The sequence below is a fragment of the Dipodomys spectabilis genome, unplaced genomic scaffold (genome assembly GCF_019054845.1).
Source record: "Dipodomys spectabilis isolate Male_0828 unplaced genomic scaffold, ASM1905484v1 ptg000145l, whole genome shotgun sequence".
Taxonomy (NCBI): Eukaryota; Metazoa; Chordata; class Mammalia; order Rodentia; family Heteromyidae; genus Dipodomys; species Dipodomys spectabilis.
In genome coordinates this window covers 11,955,664-11,967,914 of record NW_024870822.1, presented here as the reverse complement: position 1 = coordinate 11,967,914, position 12,251 = coordinate 11,955,664, and the positions used below count along the sequence as shown (strand labels likewise).

Here is a 12,251-nt window from a genome sequence, read left to right as displayed (position 1 = left end):
AAGACTTGCAAAAGGTAGCACACACATACACACTCACGCACACACACACACACACACACACACACACACACACACACACACACACAAATTATCACAAACACTACAATCCGTTTAGAATATGTAATATAATTCCTTCCATAAAGTCTTTCCAATAGTATTATATTCAAGATTAGTAGAAAATTTCAATATGTAGAAAGCCAATGCATGGTTTGTAGATATGGTCCAGTCTAGGATTTCATCTCATCTTGCTTTTCTCTTGATAGAAAAAGCTCCACACCCTGTTTATAGACATAGGGAAGATGTGATATGTGAAGGTTTTGAAGAGCATAATCAATGGAATGAGGTTATGAATAAGAAATATCTAGATTGAAGCTATATTTTAGGATAGCTAGTATATTGCTTGAGTCCCCACAAAACTTCTGCACATGAAAGAGAAAGAAGCTATTGAGAGAGAAATAAGTAGGGACTACAATTATATTTTAGGTTGTCAGTTAAAGGTGATTTATATTTTCCTGTGTCTCAATGCCTTGGAAAATATATTATCATTAATTCCTATTCATGAATTCTGTTTTTTTAATATTTGCTTTACTTAATATTTGAAAAATAATGAGTTAATTATGATTCCTTCATTTGTCCAACATTATAAATTACTTAAATTATCAATGAAGTATATTTAGAGCTTAATATTCTGGATAGTGTGTGAGGCACTTATTTTGTTACTTTAGAATTTTGAAAAGTTATGGTGAAAACTTAATTATTTGGTTCACCATCAACATCAAAAAAAAAAAGCAAAAATGTTTTCTGCTGATTAAGGAACAGAGAAGGATCTTGACAGTTTACTAATCTTCAGTTTTAATATTTATACATGAATAAACTGTGTTTAAATTTTCATGGTAGAACCTTAAAAAAGAGTAAATATTACAAACATTGACCAACATCAAAACTACTATTTCATTAAATGCAAATTCTTCTATTCTACAAAACTGTAGAATAGAATAATCTTGGATTTAAAGATACTCTTTTAAATGAAACTGACTAGCCTAGATAAAAATATTCTGTAATGATTGCCTGCTTCTTCATGAAATTAATATTTTTATAATTTTCACAATGATGTAAATTTGTGTGAGTTTGTGTGTGTATTGGTAGAGATTGAACCCTAGTCCTAAAGGTAGAATATTGGGCATGCCAAAATGACAGATACTTTATGTGTTTGGGTATAGAATAGAGGAAGAATAATTAGCCAATCACTTGAAATAATACCTTTATAAAGATACAAGTTATTGAATAGGCGTTAATTACTTTTCTCAATCTGCTTGGACATAGAACTCTGATACCTGAAGAGAGCTTAAAATTTTCTGTTTTATTTTCAAAATTGTAAGATTATATTTAGTTTCACTGAAAAAAATTCTGAACAGAAATGTAATAAATTTTAATATTCAAGATTGTAAAATTTAAATTAGTTTGAAGACTAATCCATGTCTCTGTTTTTACAGTCAAAAAAAATTCAAGCTCAGCTGAAAGAACTTCGGTATGGGAAGAAAGACCTGTTATTTAAGGTGAGCATCTTTGTCTCTTTTCCAAATTTCTAGCATAATATTTAAACAAGAATAAACAATTTTAGCTTAACATCAATTCTGAGAATCTTGATAATAATTATGAACTTTTTTTTGCCAGTCCTGGGGATTTTTTGTCAGTGTTTGGTATTGAACTGATGAGTGCTATACCTAAACCTCTTTATGCTCAAAGCTAGCACACTACCACTTGAGCCACAGACCCACTTCCTGCTTTTACAGAGTAGTTTATTGGAGATAAGAGTAGCACAGACTTTTCTACCTGGGCTAAATTCCAACCATGACCCTCAAATCTCAGCCTCCTGAGTAGCTAGGATTACAGGCTCATGAGCCACAATAATTAAGAACTTTAGCTGAACTGAAGATACTTCTGGTTTCTGGCTCAGCTAATGAAAGTGAATATAATTATGACTACATTGATATACTACTTCTAAAAGATAAATATTCTTCTATACTACTTCCAAAAGATATTCTTCTAAATATTTAAAGTAGTTATGCAACTCTAATTGCTTTAACTTGAAATTGAAGAACAATGTCTCTCAAAGATTTCTGTCTTTTTTATTGTAAAAATACTGTACAGAGGGGTTACAGTTACATGAGCGAGGTAATGAGTACATTTTTTATCCAGCATTGTTGCCTCCTGTTTTTCCCCTACCATTCCTTCCCTCTCCCCTCCACAACTAACACCACTTCCCTAGCCACCAAAGTTGTAAAGTTCATTTTCAACATAGTGTCTTGAATGTCTTGTACATCTCATTGTTACAATGGGTCAACTTGTATCCCTATTTAAGCATTTTGTTTTTTCCCTTCCCTTCTCCAAGCTAGAGAAGTGTATATACAAGATGCAGGGCACAGACATCAAATACAGTGAAAACAGGGGTTATATGGTGGGGAAGGAATATACAAAGAAACAAAAAAAATCATATGAGACATGATAAATATGTTAGAAACAATAGCAAGCAAGAAAAAATTGTGTCCCTATCTGGGAGTTCACTTCACTTGTGATAACATCATCTTATATGGTCATATGTACATAGTTTTTTACCTTTTCTACTTGTCCTACACATGTACTAGATATTGAAAATAAGGGAAACCATGGGACCTATGTTTCCTATGTTTCTTTGGGCCTGGCTTGCTTCACTTAATATAATTTTTTCCAAGTCTTTCCATTTCCTAACAAATGGGGTGATGTCATTCTTCCTGATGAAGGTATTGTGTGTATATGTGTGTGTCAGTCGTGGTGCTTCAACTCTGGGCCTCGGTGCAATACCTGCACTCTTCAGCTCAAGGCTAGCCCTCTACCAGTTGAGCCACAGCACCACTTCCAGTTTTCTGGTGATTAATTGGAGATAAGAGTCTCATGGACTTTCCTGCCCAGGCTGGCTTCGAAACATGATCCTCAGATCTCAGCCTCTTGAGTAGCTCGGATTACAGGCGTGAACAACTGGTGCCTGCCTCCCTTAAAGATTGTATAAAGTAGAACATGTATTTAGGAATATTCCAGACGTATTGTTTACTAGTGAACTATAGTCAAGAAGATTCTGAAAGATTTCTCTTAATTATAAGAGTCACTGTATTTAATAATGACTGATTGCTTTGGGCTATTTATGCTGTTTTAAGCCTGTGAGGTTAAAGCCTATAAATAAATAGAAAGATGAGATAACATCTGAATATAGTGAACTGAATTATGGTCTTCCAAAGATACTCAATTCTTAATTTCTAGAATTTATCAATCATAAGATTATTCAGGGATAAGTCCATTAAAGAGCTTGAGATTGTAAAAGTAAATTTATCATCACAGTCATCACTAATTTATCTACAATCCCTTTCAATATGGAATTGTAAATAAATTTAGGCATTGAATGAGCTCAAAGAACATTGTATACATGTATGAAGACAGAATATTAGAGGCATTAAAAAGCCATAATTACATTTTTAAATAAAATTAAGCAAAAAGACTACCTAATGAACACATATGTAGCAAATTATTAAAAGAAAATGTAAGACTGAAGAATTCTCATTTTGAAAACAGTACTTATTTCCCCATCAAAAGAAACAAACACAGATAAATTTTTCCCTTTCTTGCTCAGGCCAGATACTAACCAGGTTTTTAGACTTTTTTGTTATATAATTTGCTTGTGAAATGTGTACAATGAGCCCTGTCATTTTAACAAACAGGAATAATACTTTTTATTAACATAAATGTAAATTACTTTATATGTTCTGCTTAATTTCTAGTATCTTCATTACAAGTATCATCTCAAACTAGAGAAATGAGATTTTAATTGAAGGGGAATAACTCTGCCTTACTCAATGTGGAGTAGTATGGCAACTTCTCTTATGAGAACAATAAGAAATATTTCAACTCCACAGTACCTTAACATTTGGCTTTAGAGTTGCCAATATTTACTACTCACTGACTCTATGTAATCAGTGTATGCAGGCATATTTTGCCATTTGCTTGTCCATAAATATACTTCCTGCCTTTCCATTGGCTTTATTTACCAGTTGAACCATAATCCTTCCTGCCAACCGTCATCTCCCAGCATACCTACTCATTTTATGTGACAAACAGAATCAAAGAATGAAACCCAAGTCTTTGGCTATCTTAAACCTTTCACATTAAGAGTATAGACCTCATTTCCATTAATTTGGTTTGTCCTTAGTTCTTTGAGTCAAGTAGACTTGAATTTACTGACAGAAATAATATGTGTGTGTGTATGTGTGTGTGCATGTGTGTGTGTGTGCACACATGGTTTGTGCTCAAATCCTTAGCCCTCAGTGAAGTCATTTATGTTAATAAGGTTAGGGGTGTTTTTAAGCAGTTAAAATTTCTTGAATTAAAATTGTTTAAAATTGTTAGAACTTTTAAAAATGTGCTGCAGAGGAGCACACACATACAAAGTTAGGAAGTATGTGTATGAGTAGGGCATGAAGTTGTGTGTTGGGTGCCAACATACACTGTACTTTATCCTCCTAATCCTCCTGTACAATATTAAATTTTATTAACTAAAGAATCTTGTCATGCTACAGCCATGACAATTTTATCAATTGTTGACTACTACTAGAATGACAGGCTTTAGATTTGATTTTTAGTCTTCTCTCACTTAATCATGTTAATTATTATATCTCACAATCCCCATCTTGTTGATGGGTATTTTATTTCTTTCTTGTTCCATGATAATTGCTAATGATGTACATGTGCTATCTACCACCAACTGTGTTTAAATCAAAGAAGAAAACAACAGGCTTCTCCTACAAGGTCATTATGGTCAAAATGGGAAGAATGTTTCTAAGAGATCTTCTCTTGTGAGCTTGTGCATCCCTGCAAAAGTACACATTCAACATCTTCTAGTCCAACTTGGGAAGGTGATTTCTGTCATAGGTAAAGTAAAAGGAAGGAATTGATTTAAAGCCTGGTAATAGCTTATGTTATAATGTTATTCAACCTTAATGGCAAAAAAATAGCCATTTTGTTCATAGCCATTCTGTATTCAGTTATTAGTTTCTTTTGTTTTGGATAATATGTATTAAAAATAAATGAATGTGGACTGGGAATGTTGCTTAGTGGTAGAATGGCCTAGCATCATGAAGTCCTGGGTTCAATTCTTCAGTAGCATATAACAGGGAAGTGTTTCTGTGACTCAAATGGGAGAGTGGTAGCCGTTAGCAAAGGAAGCTCAGGGGCAGATCCTGAGTTCAAGCCCCAGGACACCAAAAAGAAAAAAAAAGACGATAAGTAAGTAAATCACGGAAGCAAGTTGTAGAAATTCTTCTAGATTACAGTGAAGAGAATTGCTATTGGAATTGACCCATGTACTTTTCCAAATAAAGCAACAAATATTTGCTGAAGTGAGGGGTGGATAATTCTATTGCAAATAAATATCATCTTAAGATCTGAATCTGTGCAGTTTTGAATAAACTTGATCATTTTTGCTAAACATAGACATTGGAGGCAAAGCAATTTCTGCTGATGCATTTAAATTGTCTCCTCAAAATAATGGCTTTGCTGACAATTGCAAGCCATGATGATAAATCCCATACCCTTATTAATGCTTGAGAACTGGCTTTTGCAGACAGAAGGCTGCCAGCAGCAGTAAACACTGTCCATGGAAGAATGGGATTTGGCTTTACTGACTGTTAGTTGCCCAGGACACAATTGAATTTAAATCCTTTGTGATTCCATGTGCAGCAGATCTACTCTTCATTTTGCTACTCTATTTATGTTTCCAAGAATATGTTATTCATTGTAGAAAATTTCTAAAACTGCCAAAATGTATGAACATAAAGTATTTAAAATCAGGCCAGACATAAACAATGTTTTGGCATATTTCTGATTTTTATTTTGTTATTTTGTATAGGATAAAATCTGTTATATGAGATTTACATAGGTACATACATATTTTTTGGGGGGGGGATCCAGTCATGGGGTCTGAACTCTGGGCCTGGGCCTGGGCGCTGTCCCTCAGTTCTTCAGCTCAAGGCTAGCGCTCTACCAGTTGAGCCACAGTGCCACTTTTGGCTTTTTTCTTTTTGCTTATGTGGTGCTGAGGAATCGAACCCACAGCCTCATGCATGCAAAGCAAGCGCTCTACCACTGAGCCACCTTCCCAGCCCCGGTACATACATTTTAAAATAATTTTGATAAAAAGATAATTTCAGGTTAATTTTTCTATAAAATTAAATAGAGTATCTTCTGTGAAATGGTATGATAATGATTTAAGCTTTCCCTAAATGTGTGTTAATGTGGGTTTGTGCAAATACATACATGGTGTTATGATTTCAAGGTACAATATGATTTAAAATTATTTCTTATTATCAAGCCTCTAATTAGTTTTTATCAACTACCAGTAGTTCACTAGAATTTTTGAAATTATTAATTGCATTAGTGGCTAGCACTGATTATTATAACTCTAAGAGTTACATTGTCATAAATTTCAACATTAGACCAGTTTGTTGAATCAAGACATTTTTGCACTCTAAAGAAAGACAAACAAAAATGTTGCCATATTATAGTAATACCAAAATCAATCAATTCAATGTATAGAAGACAAATTATGTTGTTTGAGAGATTAGACAATAAAGATTATTGATTTGTGATAAAATTTTCTACTAGGAGGATTGAATATGTAGTTTAACTCTTGTCAATTAATTTTGATTTTTAGTTTTATTTCATTTGTTTTTTTGTATATTCAAAATCACTTCTACAATATTAACAACTTACTCAAAATTTAAAGTATCTGTTGTAATGAAAGAGATGGGGTACTCTGACTACATTCAGAAAAAGGAATTTTCTTATGTAAGGGTATTGGCTCTGAATTCTTGATTCATGTTGTGCAAAATAAAGATCAGACACAGCTGAAAGGAAAAATTCTTGGACACGTATAAATGTCATGAAAAATGTGGGAATAACTTTCCTTTTCTATGGGTATTATATTTTGTATAAATGCTTAAAATTATAAGTAGAATACCAATCCTTATTTAAAATTAATTTACATTAAACATGCATTTACAAAGCTAATTAATTAAAAACAAATTACTTATCCTATTTAGATCACCAATGTTAATTGATTGAATATGTCTAGTAATAAAACTGATATATATTGAATACTACGTAAATTTATAGACATTTTAAACATTTATATAATGTGGTTTATGTGCATTGTTTTACTTATTCCTTAGGACAATTTTTAAGTAAATATTGGATGTATATGATATGTATAAATGTACAGGTATAAGTAATATATGTAAATATATCAGTATTGCCAGCTACATTAATACATCCACTATTCCTATTTTTGTTCCATTCTCTTATTTTCTGTGGTCTTGCTGATACTTGGCCCTTCACCTGGACATTTTGTCCAGTTTCCTCATATTCTGTTTTCTTGTCTATCATCATATTGATTACTAGCTACAGAACATACTGAATGTTTTTTTTCTCCACAAGTGCTTATAGATTCTTTTTTCTATGTTCTGACTTTAGGTTGCAGATAGTAAGGTCTTTGGTGCCTCCTTTTCTTTTTTTTCTCAACATTCCCATTTTGGAGGGTCTTCAGTTTATTTTATAAAACAAGAACCCATCCAAAAATTTCTTTTAATTTTTGACATATTAAATTTCCTGTGCAATGCTGATGGTTTCTGATAACTCCTGTCTCTTTAGTCAAATAGAACAATTTATGTAATGCTATGCACACCTTTGTTTTTTTAAATGAAATGCTGTCTTAAGTTACTGAACTCAATAAGTTCATAGTTTAGTGATAAAAGATAGAGAAATTGTACCTATTTGGCATTTATAGGAGCCAAAATTTTATAACCTATCACCTCCATCATAAGGGCAATAGAAAATAGTTCTAGTGTTAGTTTAACAGAAAAATGCAAGTTTAAAGTATTTCATGACACAGTATCTTTCAGAAATGAATACTCAAAGACTCAGAAAAAAATCTTTCTATTTTTATGTCTAAGATGGATGAAAAATAGATAGGAAAAAGTGTGATTGGACAAAAAAGTATGTGGTAGTGGGAACAAACTGGGAGGAAAGTAGTCATCTTTCTATTCTGTTCAGTTACGTCCCTTTCTGACTGTGTATTGTACTTCGCTCCTAAGGACTGGGTCAGACCCCGTGGAATAAAGAGTCTTATGACCTACACCAGACAGACAGATCAGAGGATTTCTTTAGTCTAACTCTTTCAAAGAAAGGCAGAGGGAGTTTTAGATGTTAATTCAAAGTGTTTTGGATGTGTTTGGGAATATGAAGTTCTTGTTTCTATGACTTGCTGGTAAAGAGAGGTGGGTGGAAGAACAGAGAGAACTTCTGCTTCTCTCCCACTGTCATTCCGTTTAAAGTAGTCAGCCTGCCACAGTGCTATACTTTGAGGTAACAGTTCCTGAGCTACAGCACCTTTTATACCATTTTTTAAGACTGTGGTATGTATTATCACATCATCTTACCACATTACTATGAGACAGAATACAGAATCCATTTCACAAGAAAATAAATGAAGCAAGACAATACTTTCCCATATGCATAAACACTAAAATATTTATCAGAACATTTATAAGTAAGTAGAAGCTTGTCACCATTTATTTTATTTGTTCCCTAATAAGCAATGTCTTGGGTTGTATTGGTCAAGGATGTTTGGAAGCATTTTATAGTAATTCCTTTAAAATAAATACCTTAGCATGCATTCATGCTGTGGTATCAAGTGGATAACTTCATGACTCTGAATCCTTATATTATGTATCTATTTCTTATAAAGTATATTTGTAAGAAATATAAAAGAGGTTTATGTTAAAACTCAGGAAAATGGCCTTTTCCAACGTGGGTCATCATGGTTCAACATTTTCTTTATAACTCACATGTTGAAGTAAGGAGATCAGATCTGGCCAGTGACATTGGCCACATGGTGGATGGTAGGGTCTGGCATCTTGTCTTCATGCTGGAGAAAGGAAACGCCTTCACCCATCACCTACCTCTCAGGTCATGCCCAGATCCCTGGAGACAGGGATGGGCACTTGACCAATAGGTTACTGAAACTGGGAATTTCCTGTGGACCTGCCCCTGCTCTGACCCTATTTAGGCCAAGACCATTATGCCATGCTACATGTGTCTCCGTGATCCTGTCCTGTGTGTGTCCTTTCTCCTGGCTCATCTCCAGTCCTTAATGGAGTCCCAATTCAGCTCTATCCATCAGAGTTGAATTGGCTTGTTGATATTGCTTTGGGTTCTTTCGTTCCTTTCTAACATGCTTCCTAGCATGTTTACTATTTGGGGGCTGCAGGCCTTTGTAACAACTGAAGGCCTTTGTAGCTGCGTGAAGCCTGCTAACTGTATAATAAAGACACCACTATTTCACATGAAAAAAGTGGTTTTCTCGGATGATTTGCCTTACAACAATGTGTTCAACTTTGTATTTGCCTTGTCAGTTGTTTCCAAAAGCAGTTGTTGTAAGAGAATTCCATAAAAGGGCTGATAGTGTTCAGTTATCTCTTGGTCATTGAGGATATTTATGAGGGATTTTGTAGAGCTGTTTAAGCCTTAGTATGTAACATGTCTTGTAATTTAAGTTGCTTTTGGTGCATCTGTCTTTCATTAATTTCTTCTCATCTCATTCATATGTTAAGCCAACTTCTTAATCAGCAAATGAATTTTCAGTGACACATATGAGCATGTTAATTCATCTCCAATTTAGTTAAATTTGACACAAAAATGTGGGCAACTCACAGAAAGGTTTGAGTGGATGCTGATTTCATTTTCTTATATAACTGTTAAGAGTTTTCCTAACACACTCACTTGTGCCTCAAAGTAACTCCATGGACCAGTAGAACAGAAAATAATTTCTTATCATAGGTTGTAAAACCAAGATCCAATAAATTAATATATTTGCTTGAAATATAGTGCCCAATAAATGGCAGACCATTGCTTAAAGTGTTTTGATTCCTGCAATTTACATATTTTAGTTGTATGTCTGGCTTATATAATAATGAGATTTGTGTGTTTAAAAATCTTTTCTAAAGTACTGAAACTTGTAAAAGTCAAACGTCTAGACAAATGTGCTTTCATTTAGCAAAGAAGACCATTTAATCTGTGTCCAAAAGTGAATAAATGTCCTCAAAACCACCATTTTTTTCTGTGGAAAATATGATGCATTGAATTGATATTTGATTGAAACAAGAATGTCTTTCTTCAGACTTCTAAAAATATTTTGATCTACTTGACTAACTTTAGTGAACCATCAGACTAAAGAAAGGAATTTTCTATGGATTCTAAGAAAGTGAGAGGTCACTGATTTGATTGCCAAATGCAATCTAATTGTCAGCTTTTCTGCTTTTATGTTTAATGCATGAAAACTACACACATTCATTTATTTTTCCTTATTCAAAAAAAGGGAAAGATAAATTCAGGATTTAATGAGTCGCACAAGTTTCTTGTGATTCATGGTTATCAAAAGTTAATGTTTTTTTTTCTCCAAAATCTGTGAAGATTTTTCAAATTCCTCTAAATACAAGATTTTTATTTCCCAGAAGAATTTGTAGAGATTCGAAGTGATTAAGTTATGATTACATATAAATGTAATTTATTAAATGGTATACTTATATATCAATATTTAATCCATAATTCTATAATTATACACACATATGTAGATATACATATACATACCTACACACAAATTATATACATATGCATATATATTCTAATCTCATCTTCATTTATTTGCATGAGAGCATCTTTAAAGATAGCATTAGAAATTGTGTTACACCATGGGGAGAGAACATACAAAAGAAACAAAAAATCACATAGTACATTATAAATATGTTAAAAACAATAGTAAACTTTGTACAATGATGTTTATAAATCAATTCATCATAAAAGAAAAGAAGACAATGACCACTAAAGATAATTATATGGGAGCTGCTGCAGAAGAGTATGGTATATAGCAATTAAGCACACGGGGACCACAATAAATTTTATAGTCTATTTAAACAAACAATCAAAAGGAATGTAGACTCAAGAATTCTAAAGTAGACTCCCTAGGGAGTACAACGATGAGTCTTTTCCACATTAAGTCATAGTGTCTGAGTTTATCTTTTTAACAAAGTATTTCAGATAACGGGTCCCTACCATGGTCAAATGTATACATGACATTTAATTTACAAAAACAACTGAGATAATTTTATTCCATGAATTTTGAATTACCCATAAATGTAATAAATTGACCTTCACATTGTCAGATTCTTATAAGCACTTTATCTTCCATAGAAAGAATTTCTTGTTATATATCATGCACTTTTTTCTAAGAAAGTTTTTATATTAACTTGGCAAAGAATAGAAATATGCACTGAACAAGAATAAGTGAATTTTAATAGAATTGCATTTACTATTGTGTGGAAATACAGATCTAACAGATTATATTATTTTCAGTAACTTTATCGTTTGTAGAAATACTAAATTTTCTAGTACCAATCTTTTAACACATTAAAATGCATTGTCAGAAACATATAACATATATATATATATATATATATATATATATATATATATATATATCACATTACTCCATGGTAGAAACAGTTGTTACCAGCTGAAAAGAATTTTGCACCTCTTTCAAAATCTTGTGACAATCACCACTCTCATAGATGGTACATCATTAACCACATTCTTAATCAAGAGTTGCATATTTAATTTACATTTTATTAGTGTCCCTTATCATTCAATGCAGTGGATATTTTGTAGTAGGAATAGGAAAATCAAAGTTGAAGAAAAATTTCTAGACACTTAATGTTAATTATGTAGGTTACTTTACAACCATTCTCATTAAAACATGGCCAAGTATTTTATAAACATTTTTCTTACCACTCTTGGGAGAAGGAATAATAGTAGTACAATGGTTGATATATGCAAAGTAGTATTCATACAGTCAGAAGGAAAGAAAAGGTATTGACAAAGCAGTGAAAAACATTGCCTTTGTTGAGAAAACTATCTAAGAAAACTGAGGTGATTTGAACATGAGTTACTAGTGGGTTTTCATAGGACTTTGCTAAACTTTGTGGTGCTCATACATTTCATGAAGGGCTTTCATGAAAGGCACCCAGGTTGATATTAACAAATTTGAGAGAAAAATGGGATGATTTCATATAGAGTACTTCTTTTATGGAAAAGACTCCAGCTCCTAATGAGTTAAA

General features: G+C 32.7%; 1 protein-coding gene across 1 annotated transcript in view; it reads left to right on the top strand.

Annotated features, from left to right (window-relative positions):
* Positions 1-12,251, top strand: part of Luzp2 (leucine zipper protein 2) — a 363,177-nt gene that overhangs the window by 244,312 nt on the left and 106,614 nt on the right. Inside the window, exon 7 of the mRNA XM_042691597.1 lies at positions 1,494-1,556. Coding sequence (XP_042547531.1) covers positions 1,494-1,556 — 63 coding nt within the window. The remainder of the gene's footprint in view (positions 1-1,493; positions 1,557-12,251) is intronic.